The sequence below is a fragment of the Vicugna pacos genome, chromosome 6 (assembly GCF_048564905.1).
Source record: "Vicugna pacos chromosome 6, VicPac4, whole genome shotgun sequence".
Taxonomy (NCBI): domain Eukaryota; kingdom Metazoa; phylum Chordata; class Mammalia; order Artiodactyla; family Camelidae; genus Vicugna; species Vicugna pacos.
Genome location: NC_132992.1, coordinates 41677054 through 41695285, shown reverse-complemented (window position 1 = coordinate 41695285; position 18232 = coordinate 41677054). Strand labels below are relative to the sequence as shown.

The following is an 18232-nucleotide window of genomic DNA, read 5'->3' as shown; positions in this document are numbered from 1 at the left end:
CCTTACCCTAAATATGAAATGATATAATATGGCTTCAAGTCACACTGATAAGTTAAAGATATATACTATATGAACTCTAAAGCAATCCTAACAAAAACCAAAAACTAATAGCCAGTAAGTCAATAAAGGAGACAAGATGGAATCATAAAATAGTGAGTTGATCTAAAAGAAGGCAGAAAAAGAGGGAAAAGGAAAAAGATAACAGATAGGACAAATAGGAAAATAGCAAGATGGTTGATTTCTTTTTTTTCCTTTTTTCTTTTTATTGAAGTATAATTGAAGTATGATGTGTTAGTTTCTGGTTTACAGCATAATGGTTCAGTTATATATATATTATATATTCCTTTTCATATTCTTTTTCATTATAGGCTATGTAAGGTATTGAATATAGTTCCCAGTGTTACACAGTTAGGTCCTTGTTGTTTATCTGTTTTATATATAGTAGTTAGTATCTGCAAATCCCGAACTCCCAATTTATCCCTCCACCCTGTGTCTCCCCCTGGTAACCATAAGTTTGTCTTCTATGTCTGTGAGTTTGTTTCTGTTTTGTAAATGAGTTCATCTGTGTCATTGTTTTAGATTCCACATGTAAGTGATATCATATGGTATTTTTCTTTCTCTTTCTGGCTTCTTCACTTAGAATGACAATATCCAGGTCCATCCATGAAGATGGTTGATTTAAATACAACCATATTCCATATCAGAAGTCACATTGTATATAAATGGCCTAAACACCTTCATTAAAAGGAAGAGATTGGGTACAAAAGCAAGACCCTACTATATGCTGCCTACAAAAAATCCACTTCAAATGTAAAGACACATATAGGCTAAAATGATGGAAAAAGATATGCCAAGCTAACACTAGTCAAAAGAAAGCTGCAGGGGTTACATCAGTATCAGACAAAGTAGATTCCAAAGCAAAAAATTTTAACAAGGATGAAGAGTTTCATTTCATAATGGAAAAGAGCTCAACCCCTCAAAGAACAATCTTCACTGTTTATGCATTTAGTAGCAGAGTTTCAAAATACAGGAAGCAAAATACAGGATAGAATTGGAATGAGAAATAGTCAAATTCACAATTACAGTCGGAGATTTCAATGCGTGATAAAACAAGTAGATGAAAAATCAGGAAGGCTATGGAAGACTTGAACAACACTATCAACAAATGTAGCCTAATTAACACAGAACACTCTACCCAGCCAAAGCACATTACACATTCTTTCTTAAGGACACACAGAACATTTATCCAAATAGACCATATTCTGGGCCATAAAACAATATATTCTCAATATATTCAAATATATTCAAAAAGATTCAATAATACAAAGTATGTTCTATGACCAAATAAAATGAATTAGAAGTCAGAGTCAGAAAGATACTTGGAAAATGCCCAAATATTTGGAAACAAAGCAACACCCTTCTAAGTAATTCATGGATCAAAGAAGAAATCAGAAAGAAATTATAATATGTGGCTTCTTAATTTACATTTCCATTGAGTGAAAAAAATTTACTCCTTAAATGCTAATTTATTACACTTCCTCAAATCCCTTCTGTTTTTCCTATCCAATCATCATGCAGAAGCAGTCTTGACATTATTTTTTAAAGTTTAATATATGTATTTTATTTCTGGAGATCTATCTTCTGTCCCTAGTGAGAAGGACTGTTTTATAATGAGGCATCTTTGTCCATTTGAAATGGAGCAGGACCCTATGGAGCCTTCCCAGGACAGACTCCCCCATGCCCATGTCCTCCACCTGCCTTTTGTCTGTAGAAAAATTTTAGTCAAACAATACATTTAATCAGAGAAATGAGAAAATGCAGAAATAAAGGAAAAGCAGTCAGACAGAACAAAATAATAATAGTTTATTCATCAAGCAAAGTCAAGGACCTTTAGTTCTCACTCAAAGGCTATAGATGATATTCTGAGCCATATCCTTTGAGCTGTTTTTTGTTTGTTTTCTGTGGTTTTGTTGTTGTTGTTTGGAGGGGGAGGTAGTTAGGTTTACTTATTTATTCTTAGAGGAGGTACTGGGGATTGAACTCAGGACCTTGTGTATGCTAAGCATGCGCTCTACCACTTGAGCTACACCCTCCCACTCTGAGCTGTTTTGAAGATACTGAAACCCCCACCATATAGTTAACTACATGATGACCAGACTGTAGCCATGACACCAGTCCTGCTAACACCCTGACTTTAGCAAGTAAAACTGATTTGGGACTAATGGCCTTTGGAAATAAGAGAATAAATTGTGTTAACTTTAAGTGGCCAAGTTTGTAGTAATTTATTACAGAAGTAATAGGAATCCAAGACAATTACATAAGAGGCTTTTCAGGGACAAACATGTGCACATCATTTTCACTCACATCCCATTGAACTTAGTCACACAGCCACTCCCATCTCTCTGGGGTCTGGGGAACGTAATCTCTCCAAATGTCAGGAATTAAAAAAAAAGAAAGAGCATTTGGTGACTATCTGGCCAGTCTCCTCCATAGCCCTTTATGGAAACTTCCAAACCATGGATCCCACCAGTCAAACTGAGCATCTGTTAATGCCTCAAGAGCACCAGGCTCCTGCCCCATTACAATGACTGCGGTCTCAGTCTTGCAGTGAATCCTGTGGTGGGTGATGGTGATTTCACCTGAGTTTCTGAGACCCTCCCATACCAAGTTTATACAAGATCCCCATTCAGTTAAGTACAAGAGAGCAAAAGAGATACCTTTAATGATTTAGAATGTAGTGTATGCTGCCAAGATGCCTTTAAAATGGGGATACACATGTTCTGACTTTACTCTTTAGAAACTGCAAGGCAAAGGAAATTGTGTAAATAGGGAGATCAGAGATGTGACTAGAAATGTGGTTGTAGAATATAAAAGAATAAATAATTCAGTACCTTTTCTAAATTAACAAACAGAAGGAAACCTCAAGAGGTCATTTGGTCCAACTCTCTGCTTGTAGAAGACCCAGATAGAAATCATCCCAGATGGGTCATGGGTGGGGGCTGGGAGGAGATGGAGAGTGGTAGAGACAGAAAGGTATCCTCTGATCTGTTCCAAAATCTTTAAGCTTGGAGAAAGTTGTATAGATCTTTTCAGTTTTGTCTGAGTCCTCATGGCTGATACTCAGTGTAGTGTCTGCTGGGTGCCTTACACATAGAAGACCTGCTGGCACCCAACTCAGCTGTCTTCTGACTCTGAGGCATCGGAAAACTCTGAACCTTAGTCATACCCCAAGGAAAACTAAACCTCAAGACTTCTGCCTGGTGGGGCTGAACTGCTGGTTAGAAGGGTGTAGCCCTCTGAGTCCTAAAGCTGAGCATGAGCAAGTACGTCTCCCTACCATGAACATGGGCCTTAGTGCATCTGATGCCCCATTCTCTCCAGCCCTAAAGTATGAAGAGAGGAAATATAGACCCATGTGACTGTCCACCCCTTCCTCTTCCGTTGCTTCCCCTTCTCCCCATCAGGGCTAAAAGGGGCTTGCACTTCTGTCTCACTCTCCACTTCCAGCCCCATGGCAAGGTCTTAGGGGCAGGCAAGAGTATCTTGTTTCCACGGTCACGGAACGCTATGTTATAACTAATTCCACCAGCTGAGTATCTTGCAAATGAGAGGAAGGGCAGCGCTTTCTTGCTCTAGGGCAGTAAACCTCTCGACTCAGGACAGCAATTGAAAGCTAGGGAACACAATTTCAGGATATATTTATACTCAGTATTTTAATGTTTACAAAAATAAGTCCTGTTTCACTAAGTGACAAACCAGTACTCAAATGCTTCTGTCTGACTCAAGTCTTTGCGCATGAAGTCATCCTTTAACTTTTTTTTTTTTTGCTCAAAGTCAGCCTTGCTTTGTAATATATCTTCTAGCTTTTAAATTCCATTTTGTTGCAATTTAGTTAAAATTATTCTTTGAGGTTCCATTAAGGAGTTACGATGGACTTATTCCTGCCTTCAAGATTTAAATCTTTTGGAGTTCTGCTGGCTCTAGTCCTTTTAGTCCCACTCTCAACCTTGGACTTTTTTGCTTTGTAAATGAACCCTCCTTGAATCTCTTGAGTGTGACATCTGTTTCCTGTTAGAATCCTGACTGATAGACAGACAGGAAGTATGTGACTCCACTGCTTGAATTTACGGGGCAGATGGCTAGCTGAGTCATGCGCCCATCCCGAGTGTGGCGTTGTTGCTGCCCAGCCCAGGGGTTACTGTCATTTCCCTGACCCCTTGTGTCAGGACAGTTCACATGACTGAACCTGAGCAGAGATGTTCCTGCCTCCAGGCCTGACCCACCAGAGCTTCCCACCCGATCCTGGTGCTTTCTCTGCCCTGTTCAACAGCATCTGAGCCTCCTGGGCAGACATTCCTAATCATTTTTTGCGAAGGAGGCCTGAATTCCTTCTCATAATCCTTTTTTTAATAAACTTTTTACTTAGGAATAATTTTAGATTTACAGTGAAGTTGCAAAGATAGTGTCTTAGTCCATTTGGGCTGCCATAACAAAATGTCATCAACTGGGTGGTTTATGAACAGCAGAAATTTATTCCTCACAGTTCTGGAGGCTGGGAAGTCCAAGATCAAGGCATCAGTAGACTCGGTGTCTGGTGAGGGCCCACTTCCTCACAGAGAGCATCTTCTTACTGTAACTCACATGGCAGGAGGGGTGAGGGAGCTCTCAGGGGTCTCTTTTGTCACTCATGGGATGCACTAATCACCTCCCAAAGAACCCACCTCCTAATACCATCACCTTGGGGTTAGGATTTCAACATATGAATGTGGAGGGGCATACACATTCAGTCCATTGCAATAGTAGGATTTCCATATACTCCCCACACAGTTTTAGTTTCCTCTACCATTATCATCTTACGTTACTGTGGTATATTTGCCAAAACCAACACTAGTACAGTATTATTAAGTAAATTCCAGGCTTTATTCAGATATCCCCAGTTTTTCCATTAATGACCCTTTTCTGTCCCAGGACAGTAATCCAGGATATCACATTGTCCGTAGTTGCTGTGTCCCCTTAGTCTCCTTTGGTCTGTGGCAGTGTCTCAGTCTTTCCTTTTTTTCATGTCTTTGACAGGTCCTTTTGAGGAGTGAGTACTGGTCAGTTATTTTGTGGAATTCCAGAATAATGTTTTAAATGCATGTAATGGGAATATAAAGAAAACAAGTCACATTGAAATGTAGGTATTGGAATTTTTTTAAATTGTGATATAATAGTATATGTGCTTTTTTAAATTAACACATTAAATAACTGGATCTAGTAACTACCTTAACTTTAAAACAGTGGTGAGCATAAACATTATTTTGAGATTCTGTAACAACTGTAATATAACATGAAAATATCTGTGAGTTGTCTTGGAGGCAGTCCTGGGTACCACTAATACTACTGTGATTTTTTTGCCGATAGTAAAGGCTGGAGAAAATAGCGATATAAATTTTTTCCATCCAAGTTTACAGATTCTCTGAATTTTGTGGCCTCCGTGACTGCGTCCTGAAAGGGATGGCAGAAAACCACGAGATGGGAGACCTGAGTTCCTGAATATCTGCATACAGCAGGGACTCCTCTTCCAAACTATCCCCCATTGCCAAACACATTTTGCCTAAGTAAGAAATCATATGAGGTTATACCATTGAGGTTTTATGTTTGGGTTTTTTTTTAAATGTTTATTCATTTATTTTTTAATGTAGGTACTGGGGCTTGAACCCAGGACCTCTTGCATGCTAAGCACTGGGCTATACCTAGCCCCCTGTAGGTTTTATGTATGTCTATTAAAGCAGTTATCTCAACTAACATGGCTCTTAACCTCTAAATTTTATATACATACATGTAATGACTAACAATACAAAAGCACATACATTTGTATTAAATGAAATTTCTTTTTCTTACGAGTAACAAAAAGCTTAAAGAAAGAGATGTTACTAGAAGAAAGCTGAGATATCTCACTGGATACAAAGAGAAGTTAAACCATCAGTCTTCTCAAAGGGCTGGGGTCAGAGCAGCTCCAGGAACCGCAGCAACAGCATTCTGGGGTGCTTGCCTCTTATGATAACACATTAACACAACTCAGCTTCCAACTCAGTGGCTGCATGTCTCTGCTAAGATTCTTCAGCAGAGGAATCTCATAGGCCCAGGCAGTTTGAGTCCGATGTCCTTTTCTTGTCCAGTCACCCCTGACCAGGGGACCATGATTGAAACATGGCTTTGGGTTTCCACTATCTCTTGAGTCGGACAGTTGTTCTAAACAAATAATAACAATAGCATTGAAACAAATATCTGAGCTTTTGCTTAAGCCAGATACTCTTCTGTGTGCTTTATGTGGATTGTTGTAAATTTCCTCAAACCCTCTGAGATAAATATATGCTATTATTCCCATTTTAACAAAGAAGAAACCAAAGAACAAAAAAGCTCAGAAAAATGTTCAAGGCTTTATGATAATTAAATGGCAAAGCTGAGATTTATACTCAGGCCATCTAATTCCAGAGCCTATATCGCTGTTGCCGTATTACAGATGAGGAAACAGGCTCAGAAAGACAGCTTGGCTTGCCCACAGTTCAGGATACAGGGCCAAGATCTGAACAACAGGAGACTGTCCCCAGCGCCCACATCCTTTTCTATCTATTACAGGTAAAGGAGAGGTGGTGGTGGAGGCAACTCCTGGACCTGTCTTGAAGGATGGATAGGGTTGGGAGAGGCCAAGATGAGAAGGGAAGTCAGTTCAGGCACTGAGAACAGAGACAGCCTGACACTACCTGTACATACCAGAATCTGGGTATCTCCCCTTCCTGGGCCAGACCATACTCTGATTCTTTTTGCTACAGTGAGAGGGAAAGTTTAGCATCACAAATCAAAGGGTTTCCTAGACCTGCCGTATTATTCCCTACTGAATACAGTGTCCAAACACTGCTTCAAACCCACTGCTGAACTGACGAACTCCTTTATCTGGACATTCTTGGGCCTGGCTGGGCCTGACCAACAATACCAAAGAGAGAAACAGAAGAGGGGGCCAGGGCCTGTGGCTGAGCCTCTGTGGGGGATTTCTAGGCCCTTCGCTCTAGGAGCTGGGAGGGTTTCCTGATCCCTGAAAGTTTCCTGTCTTGGGACTCCTATGACAAAGGTTGAGGCCAGTTCATAAGATTCCTGGGGCTTAACCTCATTAGTCTTTGCTGGAACAATTACTTCAGAAAACATATTTCCAGAAACCTGTTAATAGTCCCACAGAACTTTTTATTAAAGCTGCAGTGCCTCACTCACTGTTGCACATAAGGTTGTACAATCCAACTACCGAACTGAAATTTCATCCAGGAGAACTCATCTGGAATTGAAAAATTATAAAAGCCATATTTGTCAGTATAATGAACCTAACTGTCAGCATTAAGGTTAACTATCTGTTAGTTGATCAACAGAATAAAGTGACAGCTCTAAAAAAAATAATGTGATATGATTTAGAGAAGACAAGGGATTTCTCAACTCCTGATTCAGTCTTCAAAAGATGAACACATACTATTGATGACAGTGCACTGGGAGTAGAAAGAATATCAAAAAATGATTTGAAGTTGTTAAGTTTTTGTTTTTTGGATTGAGTACTTTTCCTGGAGATATCTTGAGTCATCAACATTCTTTGCAGACAAGGACTTTAAAAAATATTCCAGATTCCAAAATACAGAGAAAAGTAGAAGTGAAAATCTTCACACATGCATGAATGAAAAGTAGGGGAAGACCTTAGAGAAGTAGTAGAAGGTCTTATTTGGGAAACAGGATTTTCTACTGTGAAGGCAGAAATTATTAACCAGAGCAACAATAGGTTACATGCTGCATATAGTCCAATAATTGTGTAAAATCTTTTAGAATCCTTTTCTCTGTGATCTAAAAAACACAGCTCCATCATAGGTTGCACAAAAGTTGTATTCTTGAAAATCTGAGTAAAAATGTCATTTTTTGAAATTAAATACTTTAAATATCTGAAAGTTTTCTGACTTTAAAATGAAACGATGGGGAGGATATAGCTCGGTGGTAGAGTGCATGCTTAGCATGCATAAGGTCCTGGGTTCAATCTCCAGTACCTCCATTAAAATAAGTAAATAAAAGATAAATAAATAAACCTACCCCCCTCCCTGAAATAAAGTAAAATCAGAAAGATCTGTGGGTAGAATTCTTCTGACAGGTAGTAGGCAGCAGGATTCTTAGCCTGCCCCACTGTACCTAGAATGCAAATTAAATCATTATACCACAATTTTATTTCAAATAATTGTTTGAAAGATTTGCACTCTTATCACTGTTTTTCTGTAGGGCCCAAATCCTCAAGTGAAATCATGGAATATGACAAAAGACGAGAGAAAGTATATTTAAACAGGGCTTAGTTTCCCTTCTCCTAAACATTTTATATCTGGGCTTAGGGAGTTGGGGAATCTTAAATTTGAGTTGTTACATTATATTAATTATATTATACTATGTTATATATAGTATATTTTCTGACCACTTAAGAGTGTCATATTTCAGGTACTTTTTCATATTTCCTCCAGGTTTTATATCTTGTGACTCCACTGCAGCTCTGTGATGGAGAAATGAAGTCATCAAGTCATCAATACTGAAATGTAACATAGAAATAATTTAATGTAATATATGCACTGCTATTGTTCTGGGCATGGAGCAAAATCAAACTGATCTCTGCATCTCTCCCTCTAGGAACTCATGTTAAATATGGGTAAAAGGAAGTGTGCTAAGCTTTAGTTCAACAATCTTTGGCTTCCAAACAGAATCCTCTAATTTTTGAGGGGGGTGGCGGTGGTAATTAGGTTGGTTTGTTTGTTTGTTTATAATGGAGTTACTGAGAATTGAACTCAGGACCTCATGCATGCTAAGCATGCGCTCCACCACTAAGCTATACCCCTCTCCACCCAGAATTCTTCTAAATAGAATTAAAGGTACTGATATGAATCAGTTAATCTGCATGTGCTATGGGGTCTGGGTTCTGTAGATTATCATGTCACTTCTTCTCTTGGTCCTCAGACAAGTCCAAGATTAGCTGGTTCACTATTGGGGCTGAGTCCCAGGTCTGAATCCTGGGGAATTGGGAGTTGATTGTTTCTCTAAGAGTAATTTTCATCTCTGGAACGTTAGCCTTTCCACCTTCAACCTGCTGAGACATGACTTTTATTTTCTTGACCTTCTAGATATGGTGTCTGTGTTGCTTGCTTGCTTATTAATTTATTTAAATAAGATGTGGTTTGCTTTTTTTAACTCCTAAATTACAGGAAAGGATCAAGGAGTAATGAGATTGACAAATTTATTTTGTTCATCTGATTTGGCCCATTAACTGAAGTCAATAACTTTTAATCTAGAAACTTAATGGAAAAAAATATTTGCAGATATTTATGTAACCTTGGAAGAGGTAGAGTCTTTCTTGGTATTATTACTAAAATAGAAGCCTAATGATGGATCTAAGTACACTAAATTTAAAAACTTGTGCATGCCAACAACATTATAACCTAAAATTAAAAGGCAAAGTTAACTTAAAATATATCTTTATCATCCCAAAAAGGACTTTTAGTCTTAATGTATAAAGAGTTTTCAAAAGCAATAGTAAAAATATAGGCTAAGAACAGAAATAGATAATTCAGAAAGGAAGAAATACAATTTTCAAATTAATGAACAAACAAAAGTTCAAAGTCATTGGTCTTTCAAGCAACACATGTTAAAACGGGGGGAGGGTATAGCTCTGTGATTGAGTGCGTGCTTAGCATGCAACAAGGTCCTGGGTTCAATCCCCAGTACCTCCATTAAACAAACAAACAAATGAATAAATCTAAGTTACTCCCCAAAAAACAGACAAAAATAAAGTGAAATGATTTTAAAAAGAAATACACTAAAACAAATGAGATTTCATTTTTATCTTGTAAATAGTTCAATGAATGTTTTCTTTCATGTCCGCTATGTGGCAGGCACTGTGGTAGGTACAGAATGCCCATGTAGGAAAGCAGTATAAGGAAAAATGGACACTTTATACAGTTATGATGGGAATGTAAATTACTACATCATTTTTAGAGAGTATTTTGGGAATGTGTATTTAAAACTTTTGACATAACAATCACACATCTAAAAAATATTCAGGGATATTTTAAGAGATTTAACTACTAGGATGCGCTTTACTTTTTTTTTTAATGACAAACCAAAGTATAAACAATGTCAATTTCAAACAATGGTGATTGGTTAAATGTACATCTTGCTGAATGCATATATTATGCAGTTATTAAAATTTATGCTGAAGAATAGAAATAAATATATTTAACAATATGACATTACAAAGTATGATCTTTTTAAAATTTTGCTTTGCTTTGGGATGAGGTAATTTGGTTCACTTATTTATTATTGTTATTGTTTTTATTTGATGGAGGTACTGGGGATTGAAACCAGGACCTTGTGCATGCCAGGCATGCACTCTACCACTGAGGCACACACTCTACCACTGAGCTATACCCTCCCCCCATGATAATTCCTTGTTATCAATCATAAAATATATCTTGAGAACTTTGCCCAGAAAGGAAGGCTCAGATATTAATGAACAACTTTATTATTTCAAGGTTGGGTTCTCTACTTATGTGTTTTTTCAGCTATTGATTTTAACTACATAATTACTGTATGTCTTTGTTGATAATTTTAGTTGGTTGCTCATATCTTAAATCCTGTTTTTTTTTTTCCAGAACTAATGATTTTAAATGTTAGCATTTGAGCATGTTTCTGTGCAATGTTCCTGGACTTGGCTTAAACATTGAAATTTAAAATCCTTGGTTCATGATCAGAAGCATTTGAAGTCAACCTATGTGACACTTCTTGACCTTTGTCGCAAGGACACACCTGACCTTCCTACTGGTTGTGTATAAATCCCAGGCATTAATTGTAGCTCCACTCTTCTCTCTCCACCTAAGAAGTGGCACATTGTAGGCATTACCTTCAAACCAAAAACAAAGTATTAGGAAATATTGGCACTTTTTATCAGCAACAAGTTACTGGAACATTCCTCCTGACACTTCATCGCACTACAGTGACACCACATGATGCCTCATGACTCCCAGTGAAAAACATCCCCCTAGGAAACAAGAAACAAAAGACAAAAAATAAAGTCATCCCTGTCATGTTGGAGAATAACCCTTCTTGGAGCAATCATTTAACCTCTCTATGCCTCAGTTCTCCTGACATACAAAATGAAAGCTACAAGTTCTTGTGAAAATATCTGAAAGTTTAACATTATTGTTTTGAGAGCTTCGATTCAATAAGTTAGGACGGAGAACCCACAAAGTAGGGAGGGAATCAAATGTGGAGAGCCTGGAATCATAGGCTGAGGAGTTGGACCTTCATTTAATGGAGACTTCTGAAGATTATTAACAGGGTAATAGCATAATCATGAATATCCGTGTCTTAGGAGGAAAACTGGCAGCAGTGTATAGAATGGTAAGAGAGAGATAGAAATAGTCTTGAGTATTGTAAAGAGCCAGACAAGAGATGCTAAGGGTAATTGCTGTGGAAGGGGATTGGGAGGAGGAATGAGACCAGTTTAAGAGGTAAGGCCAGATAATCGATTACAGAGGCATTAAGATTTGGTTACTAAATGGTGTGACGAGTGAGGGAGAGGAAGGAAGGATTTGAATGGGACTTTGAGGTTTCAGGCCTGAATATCTGAAGATGCTAATGCCATTAACTGAATGGAAGCCAGCATTGCTTGTGGGCGCGTGTGCGTAACAGGAGAAGTGGGGCAGGGGTTAAGGAATGATTCTGTTATATCTCAGTTTCCTGTAGACACCCTTGTGGTGCTATACAGCTCGACAGAGTAGGTCTGGAGACATTCCTTGGTGTAAAGGAAAGGAATACTCTTGTAATGTGAACAGCTCGTTTTTATAGTGCTCAACCATTAGCGCCCCAAACCCTGAAATAGTTATTACCTCACCAGCAGTAAAAGCTTGATTACAGCCCCTGGCTGATGACTGTATGAAGGGCCTTGGTTCCCACAGCTTCTACTGGCAAAATGTTAATTGTGATTAATTATCGTGTGGCACCATACAAAGACTAGATGATTTTCTGTGGCTTCAGGAGGGCTTTTGCTTGGTTTACACGGCTTGCCTCAGGGAAGGAAGTGGACAGCTCCCCGGTGGCCTTCAGCCCTTCCCGGGTCAGAGCCGGCCAGCCACGAGCTGTCCCCAGTCATGTGAGTCTGGGCCAACCCGTCCCTTTAGGTCGCAGGTGCTTCGACCTTGGGCGGGAGCCCCGCTTTCCTTCCGCGCTCTCGGACCCCGGCCCAGCGCCGGCGCGGGGCGGGGCGGGGCGGGGCGGGGCCGGGCTGCTCTGAGGCCCCGCCGCCGGCCCCGCCCCTCTTGCTGCCGCCGGCTCCCTCCGGCCCGCGGTGCGGTGCGCGCCTGCGCTGGCCCTCGCCTCGGAGCAGCCATGATGGTGGGTGTTCTCCGCGGCGCCGAGCCCCGGGCGCGCGGTGGGGGCGGCGGGCGCGGGGCGGGCGCGGGGGCCGCGCCGGACTGGCACTAATGTCTCCTTTTGTGTCTCCCCTACTCCACCCTCTCCCCCGGCGCGCCGGGCCCCGCTGACCCCGCAGGAAGGCCTGGACGACGGCCCCGACTTCCTCTCGGAGGAGGACCGCGGAGTAAGTTCTGCTTCCTTCTCGTTCGCGGGACCCTCCCTTCCCCGCTTTGGTCCTGGGGTGTGGGACGGGAGGGGGTCCCCGGCCGCGCGGTACCCCCTCCCCGCCAGCCTCCTTTCGATTTCCTCGCCGCACCGCGCCCCGCCCTCTTGCAGCCCTTCCTCCCTCGGGGCCGTTCGGTTCTGATTTCCCGGGAACCCGCGGCCGCTCGGCTCCCGCCCGGGCTCGGCCCTTCGGGTGGACCTACTCTCCCGCCCAGGTCCGGGTGCAGGTGGGGAAGTGAAGGTGGCGGCTGGAACTGAACCACCCCCCACCCCCGCCACGTTGGGTGCAATGAAAACCCATTGTCAGACCTTCCTGTCTGAACCCTCAGTTTCCCCTTGGGAACCTTTCGAACCCGCTCCCGCCTACTCTTGTCTCCCTCTAAAACATAGTAGTACCGACTTGTTCTAAATTACCCTTTGGCGACGGATTTTTACAGTCCCCGAATCTTTAACCTTTCTCAAATATCCTACCAGATTTTGCAAAGTGCTGGCAGCTCGCAATACCTTTACTTTTCTGAATATCCAAAAAATAATGTTTTGCAGAGTTCCCTAGGTAATTTGAAGCAAATTGCATTTCACTTCAGAAAGGGCCTTCAGGGTTCCTATTCTTCCCTCCCACTCTCTCCCCCTATTTACCTTGGCCGAAGGCTGGTAATCTGTATAGTAACTTGTACAAGTGAGCGCTTGAAAAATACTGATTAATGATGTTTGCAGCTCAGCAAGTTTCGGTGGTTCCTTCACATTTATCAGCCTGCACTTTAGTTTTCCGTTTTGCATTTACGTATTTATCTTAGCTAGTGTTAGAGACACATCTGTTAGTCGATTTTTGGCAGGTGATAAAATACTGTTAGAGAATGTTAATACTATTTTTTTAAATAAGAGATAAGGTAGTATTACCTGATGACCTTTATAAAGCTTTAAAATGATAAGAAAGATGCAGAGGTTGCTGCATACTTTTATAAATGATGAGTTAATTTCTCAGTTTACACAAAAGCATCATTAAGAATTTCTAGGTAGAGCAAAAGCATATATAGGACTTCTGGTTATTTCTAAGAATTTTAGCTTCTAGTGACTTAACACAAAGTGTGTGTGTATGAAGGTGTATATGTATCTTCTGGGATAAGGTAGTGGTGTTAGATGACCACTTGTAAGTTATATTTTGGATTTTAAGACAGGGGTAACCAGCAGAGTTCTTAAGTGAAATGAGAAGAACTGATTATAGCACAAACTGATTTTTCTAAATACAAAGCTTATGGCTTTCTTTATTTAGATAACAACTTTGTGTCTTATATTTGTGGTCTACCAGGAAAGGCAAATAAGATTTGCTTTCTTGTAAAATCTGACTAATTTTCAGTGGAAGTATTGATTTTTTTGAGTATTTGTGTTGGTGTGAAAAATAGAGTATTTTCTGGTGAATATTTGTATTCCAGGCTTTAGGCCTTTGGTGAGATTTTCTTAATGGAGCTGTAACCACTGAAGTAATGTGCCCCAAAACTTTTTTTATGTATTACAAAATTAAAGGAAGAGAGAGACAAAGAGCATGCCTGACCAGGTTCTTAATAGAATCTTGTAGGTGAAATTTTTAATATGAAAATGGAAAAAACATTGCCATGAATTTTAAAGTGTTTAGAATGTCATGATGAATATATTTACATGTCCAGTTCTTCCTTATTTTTGTCCTGGAACTGGGTGAATCATGGTAATAATTATAGCTGGGCACTTGTGTTTAACACTGTATAAGCATTATTTCATTATATTCTCTCATCCTTGTGAAGGATGATGGGGTATATAACTCAGTGGCAGAGTGCATGCTTATCATGCACAAGGTCCTAGGTTCAATTCTCAGCACCTGCATTAAAAAAGAATTACAAAAAAAGTCCTTGTGAAGCTTCTAGTATCCCCCTTTTACAGATGAGAAAGCTGAACCTCAGAGAAACCAAGTAAGTAGTCTGAAGTCACATAGCCAATGAGTGGGAGAGGTGGACTTTAAGTCGTGTTGCTGACATCCAAGCCAGTGCACATATTTCTCAGAGTCGCCTTAAAACACTTGCATCAGGGTCACCTGGGGTGTTTGAAGAACAAAAGTCAAATATTCTGGATCCGCACCCTAGTGAATCAGTCTCTTGAGGTTGGGAGGACAGATGGCTACTTTTTTAACAAGCAAGAAGGTTCTGTTGTACACCGAAGTTTGATTATGGCTGCACGAGGTTATCCTGCTATTCCCTCATTTCACGGACAGAAATTTCAGGCCTGTTTAAATTTCTTTATATTGTGTTTGTCCTGATAGAAATAGATTGCCATAAATAGATGAGAACTTTTAGGCATTGCACTTTTAGTTAGATTGTCTTGTTCATCCTTTTAAGAAAGTCTTGATAGAGAAAATGCATGAAGTACATATTTGATATGAATTGCAGAGGGGACATCACAAATTCAAAAATTGTAAACATTTCATTCAAAGCAGCAATTAAGCAAAATTAAAGTCAGTATTTTAAAATACATTTTTAAGCAGCGTTAAATTTTCATTATGATATTCACAACAGAAAAGACTCTTAAGGCCTTAAGAAAATGCTATTTTGTGAGAAACTTAAAAAGCAGACTTTAAGAATACACAGTATTGAAAATTATTGGTCACTTTTTGATCTCTGGTCACATAATAGGGTATTTTTTTCTTTCCCAAATGAAGGACAGTAACATATTATTTAGTAAACAAATGAGCCCTTTGAACTGGACACATTTTCCTCTGACTTGCTTGTTAAATAAGAGCAGTAGGTCCCAGCATGATGGCATAAATCTCTTAGCATTTGATTTGAATTCTAAATATGTTTATTGTTTTCAGAATTACTTCCGGTGGAGTAACCACCTCTGCTGGACTCCTAGCTTAGCTCCTCCCCCTGTATTCCTTATCTTCATTAAAGTCATCATTTTCCAGGCGTGCCGGCAAGAAACCTCTGCATCATACCCTTCATCCCCACACCAGAACAGTCACAGAGGCCAGAAAATTGCACCTCAGAAACGTTTAGCCCATCTTTCATTCACGTGGCCCCAGTTAATGTCCCTGTTGTTTCTTGCCTGGGTTGCCACAGTACCTGTCATTGCTCTCCGTCTCCAGTCGCTTTGCTTTCCAATCCAGACTTCATATCCCTTCTAGTGACTTGGCTAAATGATTAGATTATATGGCACCACTAGGCACAAGGACTTACTTGGACCTAGCTCTTTTCACAGTCAGGTGCCAACTCTAGGCCAGTGTTGAACACTGTTAATAACTCTTTCTGCCTGGCTTCATTTCTCAAGATGCCCCACCCCCTACACACACACTGTAGGCATATTCTAGTCTACTAGTCATTGCCCAAGCACCTCTGCACTTTAATGGCTGCTTTATGCATGCTTTTCAGTGTGGTGGAGTGTTCCCCCCCTCACTTTTTTTTGTGAAATTTGACTTATCTTTTAAGTCTTGGCCCAGATGTTTGCATTTTCTTTTGTACCTACACAGCATTTAGCTTGAACACATTCCACATTTATTGGTAGTTATTTCAGATAAAAATGTGACATAGATTTTGGTGGCAGAGGGTAAGATGAATGTTTTCAGAGGAGGAGGAGAAAGTTCCTGCCCTCAACCCACCGCAGTGTGATGAGGGACTTACGGTAAAGTGCTGTGGGTGTACAAAGGAGAGTGTTCATCTATGGGGGAAGAGTGGTGGAGAAGACAGTGAGAGCTGCACACTGATGAAGCTTTTGCTGCATGCCAGGAACTTCCGTATATTTATTCAATTCCCAACCCCCTGTGAAGTAGCTGCTACCATTACTCCTACTTTGGAAAGGAAAAGTGAGGTTTGGAGAAATTAAATAACTTTGCCCAAATTCATACAGCCAGTATGAGCTGGATTCAGACTCATGGAGTCTAGCTTTAGGTCCTGGGCTGTTAACCACTGTGCTATCAGTTAAAGGAGCTAAGCCTTAAATGTTGATCAGGGGTTTTGTAGGCTCCCAAGGAAGGGGACAGCTTGCCAGCAGAGAGGATAGCAAGTGTGGGTCATTTGGTTCCACCTGGAGCATTTGTTCTTCTTGGAAGCAGGAGTGGATGTGGGTAGCACAGATAGAGTATAAAGTGCGTACTGATGAAGACTCCAGGCAGTGGGAAGTCCTGAGGGATCTTAAGCTGGGAAGGACTTTTACCCAGATGAAAACAGCATTGTAGATGGTGTGGAAAGTGGATTGATTCTTCCTTTCATAAAGCAGAGAAATCAGTTAACAGGCTGTTGCAGCAGTCCAGATGAGAAATGTTGAAAGCAGAACTAAGGCAGTTGGAAGAGGGGTTGAAGGAAAGTACATAACAAAGAGATGTTTAGGAGATAGAGTGAACGGGGCATAGTGATTGAATAAATACGCGGGCTCGTCAGAGGAGAAGATGAGGAGTACAGGAGGGAAGAGTGGAGTTAGAAGGTAGATAGTAAGTCTGGTTTTCAGGTATGTTGGATTTGAAGTGCTTATGGAGTATCTAATCCCTTCCCTGCCAAGCTAGGATGTAAGGTCTGAAAGGGTGAGGACTGTCTTTTCATTGCTCTCTCCCTGGCACCTCAGACAGTGGTTGTCCGTTAAAGGCACTCCGTTGTTTAATAAGTAAATACATGCAGGTGGATATGTCTAGTTGGTAACTTGAAATTATGATTGAGAACTTAGAAAAGGAGGTGTGAGTTGAAGATACAAATGTAGGAGTTATTAGTCAAGAAGGTCTGAGATTACCAAGGCCAGATAGTAGCCAGGGGGCCAAATGGGCCAAATGGGGGAAATGGGCTAATTGATGGGGCTGAGATGCGTAGGCAGAGAATGAAAGGAGTCCCCAGAAGTTGAGAGAATTTTGAGGAAAGGCAAAATACTGAAGAGAGGTCGAGAAGACTGAGAAGTATTGGATTTGGGAAGTAGGGTTTACTCTGTGGAGGCTTTGTGAGTTCATGTGACTAGAAGAACAGTGAATGAGGAGGTCCTAGAGCAGACAGGAAGATTCCACACTCAGGTAGCCAGGAAGCTCAGCTCTCCACGGGACACCACTTCTGAGAATGCAGAGAAGATGGTGAGTCCAGATCTGTTTGTGGGAAGTCTTATTGAAGAGTCCAAGGGAAAAACAGCTGCTGGTGTTTCTTGAGGGTGTGGGCGGCAAGGCCACTTGTTGGGCATCTGGGGTGGGAATGGTGGTAGAGGGTTGAGTGATGGTGGTAAAGGTTTGGAGTAGTTGGTACGGGAATCAGAAGGGGAGCTGAGCAGATCCGCTCAGGACTGCTGAGTGGTTTTAAGAGCCTAATATAGTTTAGAGACTAGTAATTTGTAGTAGACAAGTACAAGTGTTTGTGACTTTCCTCCACCCACGCTCAGCTCAAAGGAAAAGAAGCTGATGGTTGAATTGATCCTGCGTGTGGGAATTGCACGCCAGGTATGGCAGAAGAGCAGTGGGATTTGACAAGACCGGTGAGAAAGGCATTGGAGTGACAGCATGTGACCAGTAATGTTTTGTTGTTTCTGGAATGGTAGATGAAAGGCAGCCTGGTTGCAAATGCTA

General features: G+C 40.8%; 1 protein-coding gene across 1 annotated transcript in view; it reads left to right on the top strand.

The window, feature by feature from the left end:
• The first annotated feature begins 12036 nt into the window (after positions 1-12036).
• Positions 12037-18232, top strand: part of SNX6 (sorting nexin 6) — a 40930-nt gene continuing 34734 nt past the window's right edge. The window contains exons 1-2 of the mRNA XM_072962919.1: positions 12037-12435; positions 12593-12640. Of these exons, the coding sequence (XP_072819020.1) occupies positions 12430-12435; positions 12593-12640 (54 nt within the window). The 5' untranslated portion in view covers positions 12037-12429. The remainder of the gene's footprint in view (positions 12436-12592; positions 12641-18232) is intronic.